This window comes from Girardinichthys multiradiatus, chromosome 22, assembly GCF_021462225.1.
Source record: "Girardinichthys multiradiatus isolate DD_20200921_A chromosome 22, DD_fGirMul_XY1, whole genome shotgun sequence".
Classification (NCBI taxonomy): domain Eukaryota; kingdom Metazoa; phylum Chordata; class Actinopteri; order Cyprinodontiformes; family Goodeidae; genus Girardinichthys; species Girardinichthys multiradiatus.
In genome coordinates this window covers 11,869,028-11,895,755 of record NC_061814.1, presented here as the reverse complement: position 1 = coordinate 11,895,755, position 26,728 = coordinate 11,869,028, and the positions used below count along the sequence as shown (strand labels likewise).

Sequence of the window (26,728 nt, the reverse complement as noted above, 5' to 3'; positions counted from 1 at the left end):
GATCTTTAATCACTTTGTGCCACGTCAGCCTGTCAGAGAGACAGATGGGCAGAAGGAGTTCTTGCCCACTGAGAAGTGTCAGAGGTGTCACGGCCTCGATTGGGAGGTGACAGACAGCGTGTGTGTGAGTGTGTGACGGGTAAATAAGACCACTGAGAGACTTCGGGGACGTTCATCTTGACCTTTCATTTTACCAGGGTGCTTTTCACCCTCTCCATCTGACAACAACTTTAAAGGACGTCTTCTTCCTGACCCCTTGATGGGTCTTTTTGTATGTAGCTAAAGGTTCATACTGGCTCTGAATACCCCAGTAAGACTTTAAGAAAGATACATTTTTTGTTGCTGTTTTGCACACATAATAAAAAGACATCTTCTGTAGTCATTTTCATCGACTACAGAAGATGCAAGAAGTGCTTTCTATAAAATCTTTACTTTTTTGTATTTTGTAGTATTATAATCTGCTGGACAAAATCTTTTCAGTTTGGCACACCTTCACAAAGTATGACATGATGTCAATAGAAATATGGCTGTGAAGGCCTCAGATGTTCAAGGAAACTGATCCTACCAAGACATGGCCATCCACCTACTGACATGCTAGGCAAAGAGCATTAATCAGAGATCAGTCAGGATGGGGCAGAGGTTCACCTTCTAGTAGAACAAAGAACCTGAACGCACAACCAGAGCTACAATGGAAAGGTTTAGATAAGTGATTCTCAACCCTGCTCCTCAGGACCCACCATCTTGCATGTTTTAAATATATCTATGCTCCACCACACCTGATTCAAAGGATTGCATTTTCTCTTCAGCATGCCATGAAGTGCTGCAGAAGCCTGTTAATCATCCATTCAAGTCCATTTAAGTCTGGCTTTTAGCAGCAGTGAAACACCTAAAACATGGAGTACAGTGGGGACCAGGACTGAGAAGCACTGGTTTAGATGAAAGCATATTCATGTGTTAAAATGGTGCAGTAAAAATTGACTTATATCATTCAATTCAGTTGAGAATACATAGGAGGATTTGAAATTTAACTTTCATGTATTTAATCTAACTGAGCTAGTTTCCAAAGATTGGACAAAAATGTCAGTTTATAGATGCGGGAAGCTGGACGAGATTCATCCCAAATGTGAATAAAAATGCACACCATGGGCACTGTGGTGGCGCAGTGGTAAAGCGTGCAACCCAAGTACGAAGGCCTCAGTCTTCGACACAGGATGTTGCAGGTTTGAGGATCGGACGGTTGACATTTGCTGGATGTCCTACACCCTCTATCCTAAGTGTGAAAAATAAAGGTCACTAGTGCCTAAAAAATGCACACCACACTTTTCAGATTTTTTTGTAAAAACTTTTTAAAACCATCTATCCTTTTCCTTCCACTTCACAATAATGCAGTACTTTGTGTTGGGCTATCACAGAAAATTTCAATGTAGGACACTGAACTTTGTGGCTGCAATTGGACAAAATGTGGAAAAGAATATAATGTGTATTATGTGTATTATGATGAGAAAAATAACATATTCATACATGTTTATTTTAAAAGTACATGAAAAACAATAATACATAAACAACGGATAAAGTACAGTTCAACTGAGATAAACATTGACCATTTTTGTCCACACTTTGAGTAAAGGCTATAAAATGGGTGTTTGGACTCGCACAAACCCAACTCCAAGTGAACGATAACTATGTTTGTGTTGATTGTGTAAACCCACAACTGCTTGCTCACAAATTTGTTATTCTGTGTTCACAACCTATTTGCGTTAACTCTACAGAAATGTGTTTCAAGTAGTGACAAATGGTTTCCGGCCAAGAATCATAGGGTGGAAGAAGTTGGAATGTTGTTAATGTCAAAGCCCCAGGCTGTTAATGTCAAAGCCTTAGTATGCTCCAACCAGTCATACTCGTACTTGTACTCGAGTACGAGTACGAGGGAATCTGATTTTAGGGCTGCGCAATATTAGAAAATCTTGCGATAGCAACAATTTGGTAAATACTGGAATGACGATATCAGATGAAGATGTATATCTATTTTCTTCTTTCCTCATCTGTTCTTCTATCACTCCTTTAGCATTTTGAACAAGTCATCTGGGTCCAATATGAGCGTCTGCTGCCGTGAGACTCTGTCCAACTAGATAAATATTAAACTGGCATGTAAAATGCAGGAATAAATTAGCCAACAATTATTGCACAGTCCTTTGTGACATGATTATTGTAATCACTGATATGTCGATGACGACATGTTCGCAATATATCGTGCAGCCCTATCTGTTATCATCTAATAAAGAAAGTGACTATAATTCAATGATTATATTGGTTCACATTTTTAATAAATGTACAGGAGCTTGGTGCTTGGTGGTCTTGTTCATCATTAGTTTTGATTTGATTTAATTTCCCTTTTTGATTAATAAAGTATTTTTGAATTGAATTGAATTGAATTGGCAATTAATAATTTTCCTATTATTTATAATTTATTTACATTGTATTTATTTTTTCTAATATTCGTAATTTATTTTCAGTTTAGTGTTTTGTTTTTTTAGAGATTGTTGAAGTACACTAGATTGTTGAGTTTATTTGTGTGTTTTTGTATATAATACCCCACACTTTAGAAAATTCTTTGTTACTTTTTATAAGGGAAAATTCAATGATAAGGTATCATGGAAAATTAAAGTTCAAGGCAGATCCCTATTGTTCAAGTGCAAATGTTTTTCCAAACTCTAAATAATCATTTTAATTATAGGTGAGTTCAGCATTGATAAAAATAATCATGAGTATGATTTTTCAGCTCTATGTTTATCTTTGTAGAGAACACAGAGGTTCAGAATCTCATCACAAACAACTAAAACATCTGTATTCATTTTATTTATTTAATTTCCATTTGACATTAATTACTGTATATGGACTATGTTTCACGTCTAGCTGCATGCAGACCTGTTTCTATATTTGTGGCTGTGTGTGTGTGTAACAGCGTGTTTAGTATTTATACCTGTGTTTGTCAGAAGGTGAGGGGCAAACAACAGGCCACCAAGCTGGTCTATAAGAACAAAATCTCCAACAACATAAACTAAACCACAGTCATGAGTTCCCTCTGGCGTGACGAGGTCAAACTCCTAACTCCTTGAAGTCGGTCGGCAATCGTGCTGCTGGTCTTTCCTGGCTGCGGGTTGTGCTGCAGGGCAGATACTCACTTAGTTTTAGTAAAACACTTCCCTAGATTAGGCCCATTAGCTCAACAGACAGTTAATGCTGTTTAAATGAAAACCTATATGCAAATAAAAAATTGCCAACATTACAGCTGCCTAATCAAGACCTTACAACACGTTTCCTTCTGAAGATCTCTTTCACCAAATTCCACTCGCTGTGAGTTATTTCTGAAGGTCTCTGTTTGTGTTTCTGCTTCAGGCATTGGGTAAATACCTTTAGTGGAGTAGCTGAGGTATTTATCCCCTTCCCACCTTCCTCCAACCATTACCTCCTCTAATGACGTTTGCACATCTGCTTAGGAGGATCCACTCATCGTTCTGTCTCTCAGTGTTTCTCGTTTTTAGAGACTGTTTGTAAATGCAAGGAAAAGACTAGGGCAACAGGTTTGTATCATGAACCCTCTTTCTATTGCTGCTTATTAAAATCATATGTTATGTACTTTGCTACCCTTTAATGTTTTCCACATAATGCCTCATTACAACCACAATTACGATTTGATGTGATAGACCAGCAGAAAGTAGTACATGACTAAGACGTAAGAAGAGAAACGATATAAAGACTTGAAAATCTTTTACAAATAAAAATCTGAAATGTGTAGTTATGTTCATACCCCCATGAGTAAATACATTGGACCAACTTTCTCTGCAATTCCTTCTGCAAGTCTTCTGGGTCTGCCAGGTTTGTACATCGAGAATCTGAAGATTTTGCCCATTCACCTTTCCAAAATAGCTCAAGTATAGTCAGATTAGAGGAGGAATGTCACTGAAAAGTAATTTATTAAGTCCTCCCAAAGATTCTATTTGACCTTTGACTAGGCCATTCTAACACATGAATATGCTTTGACCCACACCACTCCATTGTAGCTCTCGGTGTATGTTTAAGGGGGTTGTCCTGCTGGAAGGCGAACCTCCATCCTAGTCTCGAGTTGGTTGAAGTCTGTAACAGGTTTTCCTCCAACCATCTGGCCAGTTCCCCTGTCCCTGCTGGAGAAAATCGTCCTCACAGCATGATGTGGCCACCACCATTTTTCTCTGTGAAGATGGTGTTTTCATGTTTGCTGTGTGTTCTGGATAGCTTGTGACAAATGGGACTTCTTCAAATGGGCTTCTTGCCGCTTAAAGGCCAGATTTGAAGAGTGTACAACTAACAGCTCTCCTGTCGACAGATTATTCCTCCTGAGCTGTGAATCTCTACAGCTATTTAGTAATTAGGTGACTTTTTAAGGCAATTGGTTGAACTACATTTCAAAGACAAAGGTAAAAACAAACGAACACCACATTTTAACATTTAACCACTCATTTAAACTTGTATGGATTGAATCCCCACCCCCTTGTCATTCTTTTGCCACAATTTCTTTTGTCATAATTTCACAAGGTTGATAAACAAAAGTTTATTTTATGGATCAACACTAGAAAATGAGGCAAAATGACTGCATAATTGTTTATTTTTTGGAAGCACCTCCAGTGTTTATTTGAGATGAAGGCTCAGCCTGACGTATTTTCTTCTCTTTTGGTACATTACCCGTTATTAACTCACACCTCATCTTGCACGTATTCTTTTTTTCTTGTTTAACTTTAGTGAACCAAAAAAAATCACTTGATCTTTAATCTTGAAGAGAATCTTCTCAAGCATTTTTAACCCAAGTTATTGCTTCCGGTGATTTCTGAGTTCTTTCTACACACACTGGTATTCAGACAACTGTCAAGCACATTGTTGCTGGACACTGACACTGCGTAGCAATCATGTCACTAGGTTTTATTTTCCCGCTGACTGACGTGCACAGCAAAAGACATACAGATGTACACATATGCACATGCATACAAAGGTGACTGTACCTGTCATCTCTGTTGAATAGAACTACCTTCGCCTCATTTTGTTCTGTCTGTCCATCACTTCCATTCTTTCTGTCCTGATGACTCAGTGGGATCCTGTGGGACTTCATACGTGGGTTTGAATGAAAGGTTTCTCGCCCACCGCCTGGCGCCACTTTGCCCGCCCTTTATTCTCCTCTACCAAACACTTTCCTTTAAATGGACAGTTGAGAAGATTCTCTGTACTTGCTTCTGGGCTAAGGTTTGTGGTGTGTGTATCTGTGTCCATATGTAGGTGCATACACTGCCGCAAGGCTTTTACAACTCTTCCACTCTGAAGAAACGGGTCTTCACAGCGGGTCAAGTTCTGTATTGCCTCAGGTCCTCAAGATAACCACTGAAGTAGAGCGACTTTAAGAAAGAACGACAGTTGGGATGAAAAGGAAAAGAACTTGACCTGAACATGTCTCAGAGGATCCATTAGTGACACTAAAGGAAGGGTTTTTCCTCCAAACTGATTACACTGCCAGTTCAGATACAGTTCTTGCTTAAAATGAGTTTTTACAGCTTCAACCACCAAAGCTCTGACTTTAGCACCAAAAGGAACAGTTCTCCAAAACTCTTTCCTGGGCCAGAGCAAATGAACACCTTTGTTAGAGGCTAAGAGCGGCCTAATCAAGGCAAAAATCAAGTTAAAAACTCCCTCCGAGACCTTCTGTTTGATGGCAAAATCTTTTGTTGCATTTGCATAAAGGTTTTTCTTGTGCATTTGTCTTGGTGTGTCTTGTTGTTTACAGACATGTTGTGTTTAGATTTTCTTCACTTTAATTTGCTCTAACCGCACTTATGGACTTGGTCCTCTACAGCAGTGGTTCCCAACCTCTTTTGACTTGTGTACCCCCTGAGCCATTTTGTTTTACCATGGGTACCCCCTTAGTCAAACGTGTTAGCAAAAATAGAATGTACGACAACTAGTTACTACATGAAAATCTTTTTATTTAATCTCCTTAACTTGAAATTTTAGTTCTTAGTCATTTTATTCTTTTCAGCTCAAATTAAACATAAAGATGACTCTTTCTAACTCTAAATAATCAAAATTTTAAAAAAATCAACATAAACAATAAACATGCCTTTGTTACAACAACAACTGGAGCTCCTTTGAATAAGTATATACATATTTTTCTTTTATTATTATTGTTAGGTAGTCATTTTTATTCCCTTTGTGTAGAATGGTGCTTGTTAGTTAGGTGAAGGTTTTTGGACCAGAATAATGGTATATCAGGACTATTTGGCTTCAATAAATCTTCATATATATAATTAACCCCTCCTTGAACCGCCACCTTAACGTGGTGGAGGGGTTTGAGTGCTCAAATGATCCTAGAGGCTATGTTGTCTGGGGCTTAAATGCCCCTGGTAGGGTCTCCCATGGCAAACAGGCTCTAGGTGACGGGTCAGACAAAGAGCGGTTCAAGAACCCCTCATGACGACTACAAAATCGAGGCACTTGACGTCGCCCGGTACGGCGGAGCCGGGGTCCCACCCTGGAGCCAGGTCTGGGGTCGGGACTCGTCGGAGAGTGCCTGGTGGCTGGGTTGCTCCTCGCGGGACCCGGCCGGGCCAAGCCCGAACGAGAGACGCGAGACCATCCCCCAGTGGGCCCACCACCTGCAGGGGGAACTGTGAGAGACCGGTGCAAAGAGGATTGGGCGGCGGACAAAGGTGGAGACCTCGGCGGCCCGATCCCCGGATGCTTAGGCTGGCTCTAGGGACGTGGAATGTCACCTCGCTGGGGGGCAAGGAGCCTGAGCTGCTGCGGGAGGTCGAGAGCTATGGACTAGAAATAGTCGGGCTCGCCTCCACGCACAGCGTGGGCTCTGGAACCCTTCTCCTCGAGAGGGGCTGGACTCTCTTCTACTCTAGAGTGGCCCACGAGGAGAGGCGGCGGGCTGGGGTGGGTTTGCTTGTCGCCCCCCAGCTCAGCCGTCTCGTGTTGGGGTTTACCCCAGTGGATGAGAGGGTCGCATCACTGCGCCTTCGGGTTGGGGAGAGGTCTCTGACTATCATTTCAGCCTACGGGCCGAGTGGTAGTGCAGAGTACCCGGCCTTCTTGGCGTCCCTGTCGGGGGTGCTGGATAGTGCCCCTCCTGGGGATTCCATTATTCTGCTGGGGGACTTCAACGCCCACGTGGGAAATGACAGTGACACCTGGAGAGGCGTGATCGGGAGGAATGGCCTCCCCGATCTGAATCTGAGCGGTGTTTTGTTATTGGACTTCTGTGCTAGTCACATAATGAACATCATGTTCAAACATAAGGGTGTCCATCAGTGCACTTGGCACCAGGATACCCTAGGCTGGAGGTCAATGATCGACTTTGTTGTCATATCATCAGACCTTCGGCCGCATGTTTTGGACTCTTGGGTGAAGAGAGGGGCTGAGCTGTCCACTGATCACCACCTGGTGGTGAGTTGGATCCGCTGGGGGAGGAGAAAGCCGGACAGACTTGGCAAGCCCAAGCGCATAGTGAGGGTCTGCTGGGAACATCTGGCGGACCCCTTGGCCAGGGATGTATTCAACTCTCACCTCCGGGAGAGCTTTGACCAGATGCCGAGGGATGTTGGAAATATAGAGTCCGAGTGGACCATGTTCTCCGCATCTATTGTCGATGCTGCTGCCCGTAGCTGCGGCCGTAAGGTCTGCGGTGCCTGTCGCGGCGGCAATCCCCGAACCCGGTGGTGGACACCGGCAGTAAGGGACGCTGTCAAGCTGAAGAAGGAGTCCTATCGGCTGTGGTTGGCTGATGGGTACAGTGAGGCCAAGCGTGCCACGGCCCGGACAGTGGCAGAGGCAAAAACTCGGACCCGGGAGGAGTTCGGTGAGGCCATGGAGAAGGACTACCGGTTGGCCCCGAAGCGATTCTGGCAAACCATCCAGCCCCTCAGGAGGGGGAAGCAGTGCTTCACCAACACTGTTTACAGTGGGGGTGGGGAGCTGCTGACCTCGACTGGGGACATTATCGGCCGGTGGAAGGAGTACTTCGAGGATCTCCTCAATCTTGCCATCACGCATTCCCTGGTGGAAACAGAGGCTGGGGACTCGAGGTTGGACTCTTTCATCACCCAGGCTGAAGTCACTGAGGTGGTTAAAAAGCTCCGCGGTGGCAGGGCTTCGGGGTTGGATGAGATCCGCCCTGAGTACCTCAAGTCTTTGGATGTTGTGGGGCTGTCATGGTTGACACGCCTCTTCAACATTGCATGGCGGACGGGGATAGTGCCTTTGGATTGGCAGACTGGGGTGGTGGTCCCCCTACATAAGAAGGGTGACCGGAGGGTGTGTTCCAACTACAAGGGATCACACTCATCAGCCTCCCTGGTAAGGCCTACGCCAGGGTATTGGAGAGGAGAGTCAGGCCGATAGTCGAACCCCGGCTTCAGGAGGAGCAGTGTGGTTTTCGTCCCGGCCGTGCTATGAATCAGAAAAAGGCGGACCCAAGATTCAGCCAGACACAGTACTGAAAGTTTAAAAGGTTTATTCAGCCACAGGAAAACGTCACATAGGTAACACTCCTCACATCTTCCAGGAATCACTGAGGCAGAAAGAGGGATTAGTGACTTGTAGTCTCTCCAGATTTTGCAGGGATCAGAAAAGTCACTAACCTGCTTTTGTCTTGAGTGGAACTTGAAACCCAGAGGGGAAATCTCAGTGGGCGGCAGGCGGTGATCTCTACAGCACAGGTAAGAAGTGACTCCAGGCTGAATAATCCGAGGGCTAGGCTGGCTCAATAATCCGAGGACAGAAACAGGGTCAACGATCGGAACAAGAGGCGTCAGGCAAGGTGCAAGCAGAGACATAAACCAGATGCAGGAAAGAAGGTCGACAACCAAAATCCAAATAGTCCGACAGGGAGCAGGCAGAGGCATAAATCCAAAAGGCAAGGCAAGGTCAAGAACAATGATCAGACAGGAAGAAACGCTGGATATCTACTCACACAATGGCTTTCAAAAATCTGGCACCGTCTGCTTGTCAGTCAGTATATATCAGGGAAGACACAGGTGCTCGGCATTCCACATATTGCACTACACTGCAGCAGCCACCAGGTGCATCTAATCTGCTGATTGCAGCCGGGGAGACAGGGTAGAGCAGACGTGCCAGAATCATAACAGGCCGTGGAACACTGGACCAGCTCTATACCCTCTACACGGTACTCGAGGGTTCATGGGAGTTTGCCCACATGTGTTTTGTGGACCTGGAGAAAGCATTCGGCTGTGTCCCTCGTGATGCCCTGTGGGGGGTGCTCCAGGAGTATGGAATCGGGGGCCCTTTACTAGGGGCCATCCGATCTCTTTACAAGCGGAGCAGGAGTTTGGTTCGCATTGCCGGCACTAAGTCGGACCTGTTCCCGGTGCATGTTGGACTCCGGCAGGGCCTCCCTTTGTTACCGGTCCTGTTCATAACTTTTATGGATAGGACTCTAGGTGCAGCCAAGGGCCGGAGGGGGTCTGGTTTGGGGACCAGAGGATTTCGTCTCTTGTTTCTGCTGGCCCCCTTTAGCCAAGACCTACAGCATGCACTGGGGCGGTTCGCAGCTGAGTGTGAAGCGGCTTGGGATGAAGATTAGCTCCTCCAAGTCCGAGGCCATGGTTCTCGACCGGTAAAGGATGGCTTGTTCTCTTCAGGTTGGAGGGGAGTTCCTGCCTCAAGTGGAGGAGTTCAAGTATCTCGGGGTCTTGTTCACGAGTGAGGGAAGAATGGAGCGGGAGATCGACAGACGGATCGGTGCGGCTGCCACAGTGATGGGGGCGCTGTGCCGGTCCGTTATGGTGAAGAGAGAGCTGAGCCGAAAAGCGAAGCTCTTGATTTACCGGTCGGTCTACGTTCCTACCCTCACCTATGGCCATGAACTTTGGGTCATGACCGAAAGAACGAGATCCCAGATACAAGCGGCTGAAATGAGCTTCCTCCGTAGGGTGGCCGGGCACTCTGTTAGAGATAGGGTTAGGGCTCGGCCATCCGGGAGGGGCTCGGAGTAGAGCCGCTACTCCTCCACATCGAGAGGAGCCAATTGAGGTGGCTCGGGAATCTATACCGGATGCCTCTTGGACGCCTTCCTCGGGAGGTGTTCCAAGCATGTCCCACCGGGAGGAGGCCCAGGGGACGGTCCAGGACATGCTGGAGGGACTATGTCTCCCGGCTGGCCTGGAAACGCCTTGGGCTCCCCCCGGAGGAGCTGGAGGAGGTGTCTGGGGAGAGGGACGTCTGGGCGTCTCTGCTGAGTCTGCTGCCCCCGCGACCCGGTCCCGGATAAAGCAGAAGACAACGAACGAACGAACGAATATATAATTAAGAGAAGCGTTTGTGTTTATTTCATGCAAGAGTGATTTATCTGTCGAAACAAGGTCGACGATCCTCCATCTTCGATGAAGTGGTTGAATAAACAGTGACAGTTGGTGGTTTTGGTTAATGATTTGTAATTATTAAAGAGCTTTGAGCCCATAATCACAACACCAGAGGACATCTCTGATTTCTATTCGTAAGTAATGATTTTTGGTTAAGAAATTAATTTTTTTCTCTCAAATTATGATTTTAAATTATAATTCTTGATAAATATTAATTAATCAATAATCATCCTTACAGAGATATATGAGTCCTTGACATTTGCATAAAACAAATCCATCGTTTTGTTTTCTCTGGTAGAGCAGCTGACAAACTGTTGAAACGTATAACGTTTATAGTCATTGCAGCGTCACTTTACACAGTAATTATATTTCGAAGAACTGCCAGAACTCCAGTAAATGTTAGCTATCATTAAAAGACCATGCATTCAGGCTCCCTATCCCTATACTATATAGCTGTTGACACCTATTAATGCAGAGGTTTTGGAAGGTTACGTGGTAAAAATTTTAAGAAGCTACAACTGAGATGCCTTAGCAGATTACGGCCAGAAGCAATTTTGTTTACAATAAAACTTTGTTGTTGAGATAAAGTGTTGAATTTTATTATTTTGCAGTGGCTCGATAGACTTCTCGTCAGGCCGTCTAAAGCAGAAAGACATTAGCACGTTTAAATTATTTATTTATTTTTTGCAAGTCATATTGTTATCCCACAACATTCCTTCAAGGGTTTTGTGGGGATATCACACAATGCTTTGCACCATAATTTAATGATAAAGTTACCAGTGAGCTATAGCTCAGTGTTACCATGGCAGCAACAGAACAATTTTTTCTTCTTACTTTTAAATGGTTTTTTTTATTTCTTAACCCTTCCAAGACAACTGTCCTTTCTCTACCATTTCACTTTTTGCTCTAAAATGTTTTTATTTTTGTAAAATGCCTTGCTATGGTATGGTTGTGAAGCATCAATTAAAAATATACAAAAACGTGCAGGGATTGGTCAGATGATTCCATTCTTCTCTGGAGTTTCTGCAGAGACAAATTATAAATAAACAATTTCAGACAATTCTGTCAGATACAACAGCGGCTCATCAGAGGTCAGACAAAAACCCGATTCATCAGCAAAAAACATGAAGGATCAAAACGACAACCCTAACAAGAGCCCTGCTTTACCTTCTTACAAATTAGCCAAGCTGCTGCATGAGTGTGAGACTGAGAAAAAGGTGCTGGTTTCACAAGTTGAGGAGCTGAAGGTTCAGCTCCAAACTGCCAAGACTCACATCGAGGACAACAAAGAAAAAAACAGCAAGCTTGCTGCCAAGCTGCAGGCTCAGAGAACAGAGACGGAGCATCTCCACCTGCAGATAAAAAAGATCGACAGAGCTCTCCAGAATGCCAGAGGATACCCTGATCCAAGTCAGCAAAGAGGTAATCGCAAGAATCATATCATGGCCTTAGGGAGACGCAGCACTGCAGAGATGTTCAGTGAGCCACAAGACAGGTTGATAAAAGAACTGGATGAGAGCAGAGAACAGTTCAAGGACTTTCTAGAGCGCAGAGCACACATCGAGCTCGAAAGGTTGCAAGAGCTCCAGAAGATCTTGAGCAGCATGAACATTCTAAGAGACCTGGAAGATTTGAAAGCTGCCTACAAGGTGGAGAGAGAAAAAACCCTTGCTCTTGAGAAAGAACTGGAGCAAATTCAGAAGCATCTCAGGCAAGGAGACAGATTTCACGCAGAGAAGGCATTAGCAGATATGTTTCTTATCAGAGAGCTGAGGGCTGTCATAGAGGAGAAGCAGAACAATGTCCCTGAAATGAGACCGCTGCCTAGCGCTGCTGAGGACAGTGAAGCTCTGACTCTTGGACAGAACACTCTCAAGCTGCAGGAGCTGAGTTTTAAGGCTATAGAGGGGGGAAATGGCCCTTTGTTTGACTCACAGGTCTCCAAGGTTCTGCCAGATGCAGTTGCCTCAGAGGAAATGCCAACAAGAAACAAGAAGCTGTTGACGAGGAAAACCTTACACCGCTTCCTGGGATGGAAAAGAGCCAAGAAGAATTTGACAAAACCCAAGTCCAGCGGAGACAACAACTCCAGCATAAATATCAGAAATTAAATCAGTAATTAAATCAGCAATTTAAATCTTTCAGGTCTTTTAATTCCCTGTATATAATTTCTGCACTTATTATTATTAGTTGGTGTTACTGACATCTGATATTCTTGTAAAACAGTTCCGTCCTGCTGTTGAAGAAGCTAATGAAAAGGTTTTGGTATAAACAGAAAAATCTGAGGTATTACGTGTGGGAGGTTTACATATGAATTTTGTCAAGACCCAGCCCTACCAAACCGGTTCCAGTTATAAACTGGTGCTAGTGCTCACTTAGCATAAATCAAGCTGGATGCATTCTATTTATAAGAATTGGTACAGTTCATTTAAATCGCTTGTTTTCCTGAGATAAAGCTGGCTTTTAAGCATATTCCATGTTTTTTTTTTTTAACAGGATCAAGGTCAGGACTGGCGAGGTCATTCAGGAAGTTTAATGTCATTCTTCCAAAACCAGTTCTGATGTTCATTGTTATGTTACATAATTATGCCCAAGTTGACACACCTGGCCTAAGCTGGCTCAATGTAACAAAAGGAAATTGGTTGGTTCAAGAACAACAATTATGATTTGTTCTGGCTGAACACCAGTGTCTGAACACCAGTGTCACTGTCACCAGTAGACAGTTTAACATTAACATGCACTGATAGCATTCTGAATTAAAATGTGCACAAGCCAAATGACTTTTGGAGAAAGGTTGTCTGGGCAGAGCAGACAAAGAATTAGCTGTTTGGCCTCAATAACAAGAAATATGTTTTGGTGTATGTAAATATTGTTGTAGCTGTAGTTGAGCCACTAAACATAGGTTTGGATAAGAGGAAACCCCCCCAAAAATATACTCTTATTTTTCATTGAAGTTGTATTATCTTCATCCTACTAAAAAACAACGGTTTAAATGCATCATTACATTAAATAACAGAGTAGGACAAAACTAGAAAGCAGTTTCTTTGAGAGAAACAAAACAAAGAAAAAAGGAAAGTTGAAGTGACCAGAAATACAGTGTAAAGGTTTAAAGATATATTCTATTGCCAAAAATATTCACTCCCCCATCCAGATAATTGAAATCAGGTGTTCCAACCACTTCTGTGACTACAGATGCATAAAATCCAGCATCTAGGCATGCAGACTGTTTCTACAAACATTTGTAAAAGAATGGGAGCTGAATGCATCCCAGCGTGGTACTGTGATAGGATGCCACCTGTGCAACAAGTTCAGTCGGGACATTTCCTTGCTCCTAAATATTATAAGAAAGTGGTTGCTGTGGGGTTGTTTTCAGGTGCTGGGCTTGATCCATCAGTTCCAGTGAAAGAAACTCTGAATGCTTCAGCAGAGCAAGAGATTTTGGAAAATTCCCTGCTCCCAACTTTGTAGGTACAGTTTGGAGATGGTCTCTTCCTCTTCCAACTGTTCACCAGTGCACAGAGCAAGGTCCAGAAAGACGTGAGACAGTTTGATCTGGATGAGCTTAATTGGACAACATGTTTGGGATGAATTGGAGATCAGAGACTGAGAGTCAGGCCTTCTCATCCAGCTTCAGTCTTAAGACCTCACAAATGTGCTTCTGGAAAACTGGACAGAAATTCCCATTAACATGGTCCTTAACCTTGAGAACAGCCTTCTTGGGAGAGTTGAAGCTCTTATAGCTGCAAAGCCTGGACCAACATCATATTCAACTATATGGATAAAGAATAGGTTGTCAGTTAAATTCATATGCGAGTCAAGGCCGAGCAAATATTTTGGCAATATAGTATTCGGAAGCTTATTACCAGAGACACATGGGCAAATAAATGATCAAAGCTAAAGGCTGGAGCCATAGGTCCGGAAGGAAAATTAACAAATCTACTCAGAGCCTGGTAGGTAATTGTTATGCGTCTGATGCCTGGTGAAGGTTCGTGTGTGTGCTGCAGGGTGTGTGACTGCCATAAGCCTTTGACAGACTCGTGTCAGTCACCTTATGGCAGCTCTTTAACCCTGTAATTCATCGCATCACTCTTTTTGCTGTGATGCCACTACTCCACCACCTGAAAGCAAGGCCCTGGACATTTGTGGCTTGTGTCCCAGATTGAAAAAATCTTGAAATGGGTCCCTTGTGGGAGACCACTAGGGGGCTCGACACACACCCAGACTGCAGACGTGCGTTTTTGGCAGGTTCTGTTACTCTGTCGCTCTTAGTTGGAGTTGAGTTGATCAAACTTAACTCCTCCTGTGTCGTCTTCCTCACTTCTCCACACCAAAACATTTTGGTGCACATGATGCCATAGCATCACCATCCAAGCTTTCTGTGCATGCACTGCTCTCTCTTTTGGTGTCTGACAGTGATACATCATCACATACTGGCCTGTTACTCTAGTTACTCTGTGCTCTAGGTTTTTTGTGTTTTTGACGTTTTCGTTAGGACAAAGTTATTTCCAGATGCTGAATCGCGTGGAACTTGTTAGAATGCCAAATCGACAGATTGTTTTGAAAAAGTCGGCTTTTCGGGTGGACAGGACCCAAGTCATATGATTGTTGTAGAAAACAATCATATTTATTTGATGAGCTTTACCATGCATTTTATAAAAGCCTACATTCAAATTGTTCCTGTAAATTTACATTTAAATGGTCAAAATTTGCCTAAACTTCTAAAAAGAAAAAAAAAAGAAAAACAGAAAATGCAGAAGTTAAAAAGGAATGGGATTTTAATATGCAAATAGTGTAGGAACCCTTTGATGTTTTTCACTTAAACATATATCAGTTTTCTGTTATAAGTACGCTTGCACACATACACACACACACACACACACACACACACACACATTTTCAGTCATTCTTGTAAAGGAACAGTCTTTGTAGGTACGCAAACACCAACAGCAGCAGATGTTCTCACACTCTCACACTCTGCATTCACCCAGAGGGGACAGAGATAGGAGAGCAGAGAAAGAGATGCAAAGAGCAGACAAGGTCGTAGTTCCTGTGGACTGTCTTTGAAAGTGAAGGCAAGTAACCCCCCCCGTCCCGTCCTTTGATGTTAAAGCAGTCTCTTTAGTAGTGTAAAGACAGGATACAATAACCTCAACCCCCCCCAACCCTTCACCCAGCCCTCTGTGCCCTGTTTGTACACGCACAGGTAACCCAGAGCAACTCCAGCCAGAAATCTGAATAAGTGTGGCAGCTCTCCAGGACCTTTGCAGCGTGCTGGGTGTGTTTATTTGTACATCATGCTGTGTCTGGTGGTGGAAAAAAATCAGATCTATCATTGAGGTGACAGAGGCTTGAACTGGAAGAACTGCTGCTGTTTTTTATATTTTACAGACAGTATGTGATTAAAAAATAAGCCTTTTTAAGAGCTTAAAGAGTTATTTCATATATATATCTGAAAAAGTATGCAAAAGAACATCAGTGTCATGTCTGAGGTAGAGAATGTAAAACAAAATGCTCAACACAGAGATATTAAATGAAACCACCATTTTAAAATCAGATATGAATAATCTGTTGAAAGTCATGCCGCAGTTAACACAGAAAACTTAAATGGCCTGCAGCTGTTTGCTGTAGTTTCAGCCACTAAGGGACCACCCCTCTACTAAAGAGGGGGATACAAAAATACAATCACGTGGTTGCATAAGGATGCATGCCTTCTTTGTTAACACATTTTGAATTACTTTTAGCATTTAATCTTCTTTAGTAGGAGTCTATCAACATGCCACATTTTGACTTGGCCATTTTTGCCCACCCAAGAATTTCTCCAACATTGGGAGGGCATCTCTTGTCCACAGCCCTCTTCAGGTGACCACAGAGATTTTGGACTCACAGATACTGAACAAATCCTCTTCACCTTGAGCGTTCTACATGACCACCTGAAGGTTATTCGTCTGGCAATCGCAGAGTTGTGGGTTTGATTCCAGCAACCTCCGGCCCACATGTCAATGTACCCCTAGGGTGGTGGCATGTGCCAGTTGACCCCAAATTACATGCTGATGTGCGTGTCAGTGAGTATGACTGGATGAATGTGGCTATATGTGATATACTTTGAGTGGTCGGTTTAACTAGAAAAATGCTCTATGAATTCAGTCCATTTATGTCTATTTCTTATAATGATGTCTGTTCTCACTGCACCATGGTACATGAATAATGTTGTGGATTTTTTTATTTACCATTTTCCCACTTTCTTTTGCACAATGAGATAATTTTGATCCTTTGTGAGCTCTGCAAACAGTGACTTTAAAAATATGATGCAGCTGAACAAATGCCTGTCAAGTTGGAGGGGGGGATTTCAGAGGCACATTTCTAAAGGTTCTTACACAATTCTTGAATTCCTACACCCAGAAAAGCAGAGAAAGAGATGAGAAAAAAGATAAAAGAGAAGATACAAGAAAATAAGAGGAAGAAGCCTGGAAGGTGGGTTTCTGAGGTGTATGGAAGGGAAAATGAAAGGCTTTTGTGACACATACAGTACTTTATCCACTACAGTCACCTGACCTGTGTGGCCTGCAAAAGTATTATAACCCCTAAAATTGTTTTACATTTTCTCACTGTAAAACGAGAAATTTTTGTTTATTTTATTTGGATTTTCATGTGACAGACACAACAGAAAGTAGAGCATAACCATAAAGTGGAAGAAAAAAGGATACAGGGCCCCTTTTACTTTGATAACCCTAAATTCAGCCCAACCAATTGCCTTCAGAAGTCACCTAATGACTAAACTGAGACCACCTTGGTTGTAATCATGTCTTAGTATAAATCCAGCTGTCCTGTGAAGGCCTCAGAGGTTTGTTGGAGAACATTGGTGAACAGACATCATCCTGAAGACCAAGGAACACAGCAGAGAGATTAGAAAGTTTTTAAGGAGGCTAAAGCAGGTTTAGGTTATTATATTACAAGTGTTGGACATTTCACTGTACATTGTTCAATCCATTATCTGAAAACTTTTATGGTGGTGAGACCAAGACATACCAAGATAGAGCCATCTACCTAAACTGGCAGGCTGAGCAAGATGAGCAGTAGTCACAGAAACTGCCAAGAGGCCCAAGGTAATTCTGGGTGTGCTGTTGATATCCACAACTCAGGTGGAAGAATCTGTTGATAGGACAAATATTAGACTTCTACTCCACAAATCTAGTCTTTATGAAAGACTGGCAGGAAAAGATTTTTAAGAGAAAGCCAATTGCCACCACCATTCATTTGGGACACAACAAATGTGTGAAAGAAGAGGCCAAAATTGCACTTCTGACCCAACATGCAAAACACCATGTGCACCATAGGTGAAGCATGTTGCTCTTCTTTAGCAAATTTGCCAAAATATGTGAATATACTGGTTTATTTATGAGCGTGTGCTGTTTTATTAGGCTGTAAATGTTGTTTATTGGAACTATCATTGGAAGACCAGTTGTAGAGAAGCAGTGCTATACCATTATTGCATGACACTGCCACCACCATGCTTCACCAAAGCTATGGTGGTGGCAGTGATGTCTTTTTTTTCCCGTCCTTAATTCATGATGAAAAAATCTAAAATGTTTCAGTTCATTTGTGTTGAAATACATTGACTTTGTGAACATACCTTAAATACTTTAGGACCAGAAAAAGCAACAGGTTTAAAAGGTTAACTGGCTGCAGTATAACCTGTGATAAAGATGGGAGGGATGGCATCAGCATCTAACCTGCTGCGCATTCATTAGCTGATTTGAGTGATGCAGCCTGCTTTGTCTGAGCTGTCAGCTCCAAAGTGTGTGTTTACCACCGCTCAACTCTGATGTGTGAATGATGGGGCAAGCATTTCCACCCTTGACCCTTCTTAATGTCGGTCCGAGGTCATCTGCAAGTCTTTTTTTTTTTTCTTTGCATTTTTTACTTGCAACGTTTCTCTGAATCTCCCCAGAAATACAGGTGTAACAGGTAGAGGAGGCAGGGTTATAGGCAAGTTATCAGGTTCCATAGAAAAGGTCATATTAAATTACACCCTTGATGGATTTTACTGCAAATGCCATTACTCCAGCTAATCATTTTCAATTGGCAGTCACACCAACAGTACAGCTAAAAAACAACCCCTACTGATCAGTTGAAGTTTATTGTGACTGAATTGAAAAGTTGAAGAATGATTTATAAGCTGGTTCACAACAGAACTGCTGTAAACTTTCAGAATAACTGGAAGCCCTTCGTAGTGATAAAAAAAGCAAACATAAAATCAAACGGAGTAAACATTATATGTGGAAAACTGCTGATTGTAAAATAATTAAATCATTATTTGAACGTATCAAAGAACCACGGAAAGGTCAGAACTGGATTCCGAAATTGTTAAAAATAGAAATGAAAGGACAACTAGAAACAAAAGAAATGAATCAAATAATAATCCTTGGATGTTAAAATGTTATATTTTATGTTTCATAAGTTTGATTTCCTTTCTTTTTTAATGCATTAATGAAATGACAAAGGTGCCACGCAGCTCAGTTTTCTATGTTATCATGGCTCATAATATTCATGTCAAACAATGTCATTTTTTACTGTTACATAGTGAGGACAGCACCAATAAGTATCTGCATATGTTGAAAGGATTAGCAATGACTAATAAAGTTGTAGAGGTGTTTTGCCTAATTCAATCAGAATTTAAGGCGCTAAATACAAACATCTTTTAATTCGATTTGAAAGCAAATAAAGTAATAACTAAAGAAATGCGCAGTGAAGAGTAATGGTTGTCTTAGACAAGTTTGCTAAGCATGTGTGCATTCATGCATGCTCTACTGGGCCCTTTGACTGAAACAGACCTGCCTGTTTGTGTTCACATCAAGATATACAGGTGTGATAGTGTTCGGACTGCCCTGACTCACTCTCCATCTTTTATTTGCCTCCTGTCCCCCGCTGCAGACTCGAGTTACACTCCTCCTTCAGATGGCGTTCTGCCTGGCTGAGCTGCACTTGTGGTCCACGAAGAACTCGCTCCAAGTTAAAGGTGCCTTATCGCCATGTTCAACCTCCCTGTCTTTTATAAAGTCTGTCATTGTCTCCTTTCTGTTTCAGCCCACTCAGTCTTGTTCTGGTGGTTCCTGTCAGCACTCACTTTGTTTTGGCACATTGTCCCTCTTAAATCTACTTCAGCTATCTGACACTGACTCTTACTCAACAACACTCAGTTACGTGCCTGATTGTCCACATAAAGTGGTATTTTCTCTTAATCAGCTCAGTAAACATATTTATTTCTTTTTTTTAAATACAAACCTACTTGTTAAGCAATATTGAGAGCAATATTCGTGGACAACTTTTGTTTTGTTTTGTAGAAACAAATACAGCGAAGTCAGGTGAAAAGTCATATGTCCACCTTTCTTCCAGAGCTGTTTTAATTCAGCCATACTGAAGGGTTTTTAAATATTAACGGCCCATTTAAGGACATGTTACTATATCTCAACTGACTTTAGGCCTGGACTCTGACTAAGCCCTTTTTTTATTTTTTCTAGGGTCATTCAGAGCTGGACTTGCTGGTGTGGTTTAGATCATTGTCCTGTTAGATAACCCAGGTGTGCTTTAGGTTAAGGTCACAAACTGATGGTTGAACAATCTTCAAAATGTTTTGGTAGAGAGCAGAATTCATGGTTTCATCAATCACTTTAAGACATCCACGTCTTGAAGCAACAAAGCAGTCCCGGGCCATCAGCCTACAGCCATTATGTTTTTCTGTAGCTATGGTGTTCATTTTATGCAAAACAATAATTTTTACACCAGATGTAACAGAAGGCACATCCAGAAGGTTCCACTTTTTTCTCTTTAGTCCACAGAATGAAGTGGCAGAAGTGTTGGGGATGTCTTGCATACATACCATTTTGTCCAGTCTTCTCAATGTTAAATCATGACCACTGACCTTGACTGAGGCCTGATGTGCTTTTGATGATGTTCTGGGTTTTTTGTGGCCCCCTTAAAATGTCATCAATGTTCCCTTATAGTAATTACAATAGACCGGTCTGTCCTGGTAGGGGTTAGTGCTGTTTGTGTTTTCTCTATTTATGGATAATGGTGTGGTTTGCTGGAGTCCCAGAGCCTTAGAACTGGCTTTGTAAACCTTTTCATGTGACTTTTTGTTATCTTTTCTTCGAGTCCTTTAGAATGGGGCATGATGTGTTGCTTTTTAAGATCTTTTATCCTAATTCATGTTTTCAGACAAGTTCTATATACCTGACAATAATCGGGCCTCAGTATGGCTAGTGAAATGAGACCAAAATGAGTGATTAATCACAGCTAATTTATGATTTAACAAGAGGGCCAATTACTTCCCTTATGGCCAGGTTGGGTTGGATAGCTTTATTAATGAAATTGTCATTTAAAAGTAACTTTTTATAATTACTCCGGTTGTCTTTCTCTGTTCAAATTTGTTAAATATTCTGACCCAAAATCTTAAAATACAGAATACATCTTTTAAAGATCAAATACTATTTCACAGTGCTGTCTGTCTGCACATCTTGAGCATATTTGTACAGAACATTTGAAGGAAAGATGCAGACGTTAGGGATGATACTCTATTATAATTTAACACCTTAACAAAATAGGAAAATTAATTCAGATGTTCATTGGATGCTTACATTTGGATCTCTTTGAACTCACAGCAAATGGGTCTTTGGTCTTGCTTAGCCCATCTTACTTGTTGCAACTGTCATCATTTGGGGTCTTGGGGCTTTGAGCCTTAGTTTTATGAAAAAATAGCTTCCATGTTTTAACGTATTAATTGCGCTTGAATACGTTTTAGCTGTTTTGCTTTCAAAGAACATGTGTCTGTCATGGCATAGTCTGAATTGAGTTCCATCTGTGATTGAAACTGATTCAATCCAATCAGTTTCGTGTTGTTTGACATATTCAGTGGGAAGTTTACCCTATACATGTATAGGGTATGTGGGGGTGGTGTTCTCCACTATCCTCTCCACAGTCTTGAGTGGGTTAAGTTGCTGGTGGATGTGCTGGATCGGTCCAATAACGGTGGTGTCATCTGCTAACTTCAGGAGATTCACAGATGGGTCCGCTGAGGTGCAGTCATTTGTGTGAAGAGAGAAGAGGAGTTGGGAGAGAACACACCCTAGGGGGCGCCGGTACTGATGGTTCCTGTGAGGGAGAAAAAGCTCCTCAGCCTCACCTGTTGCTGGCAGTCCTTCAGGAAGCTGGTGACCCTCTGACAGGTGGAGGCCGGGACATTGAACTGGGTGAGCTTTTGGTGGAGGATGTCTGGGTTGATAGTGTTGAAGGCTGAGCTGAAGTCTATAAACAGGATCCTGCCGTACATCCCTGGGTGGTCGAGGTGTTGCAGGATGTAGTGTAGCTCCAAGTTAACTGCATCGCCGACCTGCAGTGGGTCCAGCAGGGGGCCTGTGATGTCCTTCAGGTGCTTCAACACCAGTCTCTCAAAGGATTTCATGACCAGGTGGGTTTCTTGGGTACTGGGATGATGGTGGAGCGTTTGAAGCAGGAGGGAACCTCACAGAGCTCCAGTGACTCCTTGAAGATCTCTGTGAAGATGGGTGCCAGTTGGTTGACCCAGGCTTTCAGGCTTGATGGCGACACATATTTTCAGGTCCTGAGGCCTTCTTTGTTTTCAGGCTCTAAAAGAGCCTATTTACATCTTCCTCTGAGATCCTAAAAAGTAATGTACCCTGTTGCTATATTTCATCATTTATAAAACTAGTGGAATGGTTTTAAAGATGATGACGTTTTATTTTAGTTGCATTTAAGCTGCATAATAACCAATTTAGTAAAAAGGTTATAGAGGAGAGGTGAATTTGGGTTACTAAGGAAAATACCTCTCCACAAATTAAAACAGAAACAAATATTAAAAGACAATCAGACCAACACATTAAGGTTAACTAAACATGAGATAAGTCCTAAATACAAATGAAACAAACATTTAAGTTGGTTAATAAACTAAACATCAATGAAGGAAATCTAAAATATTGAACTTTTAATACAAGTCTTTAGCAAAATATAAAAAGCTACTTTAAAGAATATCGTGGTGGTCCAGCCCAATTAACCCAAGTTGTATTTAGTTGCTCCAAGCCCTGGCCACCATCTTTTGTCTGGCCAGGGGTCATGGAAGGTAAGAAACCGATGAAAGAAACACGCATTAGTAATAATCACAAACCAAAGGTGAGAAATGAGTTGATAAAAATACCTAAGTGAACTAAATGTGCCTGCTTACAGTAGAACAAATGTATACATACCACTTAATAAAGCTTTATTGCAAATTATAGTGTGTAATCTTGATTGTGAATGAATGATTGTGGAGAAATGAAAAGCATAAATGTACAAAACAGTGAAAGGAATCTGCATAAGGGTTTCAGACTATATTGTATCATGGCATCATCTAGCTTGTTTTGCATTTTAGAACATTATTTTGGCAAACATAATCAGGATTTTCTATTATTGAGACTCAGGTACTTATGGTAAAACATGGAACACCAACTTTTAATGTTTTTGTATATACATAATGTTTTTGGGTCTTTATTTTTGTTTTGTGACAGTATCTTTAATCCTGTACCTTCCTTAATCAAAGACTATACCTGCAAACATCTTTCAGTGGTTGTTACCAGCCATTTGTTCCAGCTTTTTTACACCACAGGTTCAGATGTTTGGTAGTATAAGTTCTACATTCATGGAAATTAAAAATCAGACAATTTTTGAGAAAAATCAAAGAAAATCAACCAGGAACTTCCTTATCTATGATAAACTAGTCTTTTTTTTTTTTTTTTTTTTTTTTTTATGAAAGCAATGGAAAACTAACAATGACTGCTTCCCTGCAAGACAGTTTTAAATTGACTTTTTTTGGCAGTTTTTGTGTGATACTCTGCTAATCGGTCCATCTCTTCTGTCAAACGGAAATTCTCTTTTTACTTTTTTTTTCTTCCATTTTCTTGATTTCTCCATGCTTCCATTTTGCCTTGTCTTTCACAGTCTGCTGAGCTTTCGGCAAAGATAGTGTTTTTCAGAGGCTGTCTGTGTGGAAATGTCTGTGTCTATACACCTATGTATCTATGAAATGCTGTATATCTTAGATGGTGGTGACATATTCCTTTCTGTTTGTTTTCCTGCTGTTTTGTCTGCTATCTTGGAAAAATACGGAGAAAAAAAAGACCTGGTCACCAGAGTGTGACACTCCCTATCTTTACCTTCCTCATGTCCATCTAAAAACAAAAATATGGATTGAAAAAGCATCTTATTGCTATGCTAAGTTCTCCATCCACAGCTTTGCCTTGTTGCACAAGGAGACATCAACAAGCATCATTGTACGGAAAAATAATTTCTGCATTATCTCAATTTTAAATGAGGATCCTGAAATAATTTGGCAACTTGAAGTGAAATACAGTACATCTAATTGACAATACTAGACAGATGTAAGCGCACTATGATTTTTTTTTTTACTCGTCCAAAAAGGTAAAACTGGATATTGTTGATTGATCTGTAGAAAATATGACAAATCTGCAAATAAAAAAGTTAAACGAGATGATGATTTTCTGGAAAAGTAACTTACTCAGTCATGACACAGCAGAACACTATGAATTCCTCTACTGATCTCACTATACACACACTATTTAGCACAGGAACATATCAGAAGAGAGACACAAACATGAAAGATGTGACATAACTTGAAAATGACCTTCATCTCACCATGTTCAGACCCAAATAACATGATTTAAAAAATTACCAGCATGCGTGGCAACAGTGGGAGAGCAGCTTAAAGAAGTCAGCAAATTACATTAAACTGACCACCATTGCTTTGTAGGGTTTATTTCAATTGTCACAAGCAGTTAGTTTTATGATTACTATAAGGCAGGGGTGTCAAACTCCAGTCCTCAAGTGTCCTGCAACCTTTAGATGTGTCCCCTGTCCAACACACCTGAATCAAATGGCTAATCTGTCTCCTCAGCATCTCCTCAAGTTTCACAGATCCCTGCTACTGACCTCAGTAGTGTGTTAAAGCAGAGACATATTGAGATAGAGGACACTGGCCCTTGATTACTGGAATTTTACATCTGTGCCATTGGAATAAGTGACCTCTGTCCACTATTATCTAATAGATAAATGGAGTTAGTTTACATATGTAGTTGTTTCTTGTTCCAAATCCTCCTTAAGAAACAAAAGTAACTTGTGTCACAGGTAGTATAGTACACTTGTATGTGTGTGTGTGTGTGTGTGTGTTTCAGCTCTCCCGTTGTATCAGCATGACCCTGCCTCAGGAGCAGCAGCAGAGGCAGCAACAGCAGTAGAGCAAGTGATAAAGAAACGATGTGTTGTGCAAATCTAAAACCAGCTGCTTATGGTTTTGGGGCATGCAGGAATAACACTTAGAGAAACGCCTCAGCTCAGCAGTTTGTCTGTGTTGTGTGTCCATATCTATCGGTATGTGTGTTTTGCTTGTTGCATGCCTTGTATATGTTGGTCATATGTTTCTGGGGCTACACATCCTCTGCATCTACTTTTAAATGTTTACACGTCAGATTTCGCCCTCAGGTGGGATGGGTTCAGGTACACTCATGTCTTTATTATTACCCCTCTGTATATCCCACCATTCTGTCTTGGACCACCAGCCCCCCCTTTCCCACTTTCCATATTGGGTCTTATCTAAGCTGTGCTGCTAGCAGACAGGACAGGCCACTAGCTGATAGTGATTGTTTATCCCACGGTGCGAAATTGCTGATCTGTCTTCTGCTTTTCCCTGACAGCAAGATGCTCATCTCACTTTCTCTCCCCCCCAGATACAGATATTGGCACCTATCAGTACTACGATAAAGGAGAGCCAGGTAAATAGTATTTATATTGGATGTCTGTTTGCGTTTCAGATAAGTTGCATGTGTCTTGTTTTTGGAATGCATGTGATTTCCCTATATATAAAGAAGGGCTTTTCGCTGCCTGCTGACACACAGATTATTGGTCCAGCATGATTCAGAGTCTTACAGCCCCTAACCACACATGCACTTGTACACACAAAGGCTATTAGTATGAAGGATTTACACCCTAAAACCTTATATACACATGCACATACCACACACACACAGATTACGGGGTCTCTGCAGTTCTATCTTTTACACTCCCTGTGTTCCTGTTGACCCCAGGGTCCTGCCATACAGCGATACGAAAACTAAACTGTTGACTTTCTCCTAGATCACATAGCAGGAAGCACCATGCAGTCCAGCCTCATATTGCCCTGAGGCCAGGAAGCCTTCCTAATAATCAGGAAGTGCTAAAATCGCCCCCCTGCAGCACTGCAGTAAAAGAGGGTCTCCATCTTTTTTTTAAAAATGATGTATGAAGCAAAAAAAAGTAATATTTTCACTTTGTAGCATGCCTGATGCCTTTCTGTCCATGTGCCATGCTTTGGGAAACTGAGTTAGAAAGAAACTGTATACAGTGCAAACAAGATTTATTTCTAGAAATCCCCCTCCAAAGGTTATTTTATTTCAGTAATTCAATTCAAAAAATGAAACTCATGTTATATGGAGACATCATAACCACAGTAAAGCATTATCAACATTTATTTCTGTTAATTTTGATGATAATAGCATGCGGCTAATGAAAATCAAAATGATTGCTGTTTCCGCACATATTAAGGGAAAATTGAGTGGACGGATAAAGTGTGGAGAAAAGGGTGCACAAGACAGGGATAAATGCACCCTTAAGATGATTGTGAAACAAAGCCTATTCAAGATTTTTGGGGAGATTCACAAAATGAGGACTACAACTGGGGTCAGAGCTTCAAAAGCCACCTCACATAGACAAAACTGTCACATCCATTTTTTTAAGCTGCTTCTAAACCAGAGACATCAGAAGTGTCTTACCTCAGCTAAGGATGAAAAAGACATAACTGTTTCTCAGCAGTTAAAAGTCAATTTGTCAGATGAAATGTTTGCCTCTCATTTGGAAATCTGAGTACCTGAACCTAAAGGGTGGAGAGGCACAAAATCCAAGTTGCTTGAGGTCCAGTGTGAAGTTTCCACAGTCATTAATGATTTGGGTGCCATGTCCACTGGATTTTATGAAGTTTACAGTCCATGCAGCAATCTACCAGGAAATTTCGGAGGACTTCATGCTCTCTTCTGCTGACGAGCTTTGTGGAGATGCTGATTTCATTTTCCAACAGGATTTCACACCTGCCTGCACTAGCAAAGGTACCAAAAGCTGCATCTCTGCAGCTCCTCCAATCACCATGGGCCTCTTGGCTGCTCTGATTAACGCTTTCCTTGCCTGGCTTGTCAGTTTAAATAGACGGCCTTGTTATGGAAGGTTTATGTCTG

General features: G+C 41.8%; 1 protein-coding gene across 7 annotated transcripts in view; it reads left to right on the top strand.

The window, feature by feature from the left end:
- Positions 1-26,728, top strand: part of LOC124859089 (WD repeat containing planar cell polarity effector) — a 119,336-nt gene that overhangs the window by 17,389 nt on the left and 75,219 nt on the right. For 2 of the 7 annotated variants that reach the window (XM_047351594.1, XM_047351591.1), the window contains exons 2-4: positions 19,335-19,419; positions 21,452-21,649; positions 25,193-25,237. In XM_047351594.1, the coding sequence (XP_047207550.1) occupies positions 19,359-19,419; positions 21,452-21,649; positions 25,193-25,237 (304 nt within the window). In that variant the 5' untranslated portion in view covers positions 19,335-19,358. Of the gene's footprint in view, positions 1-3,396; positions 3,582-19,334; positions 19,420-21,451; positions 21,650-25,159; positions 25,238-26,728 lie in introns of all 7 variants that reach the window. The other 5 variants (XM_047351593.1, XM_047351597.1, XM_047351595.1 and 2 more) reach the window with 5 other exon arrangements.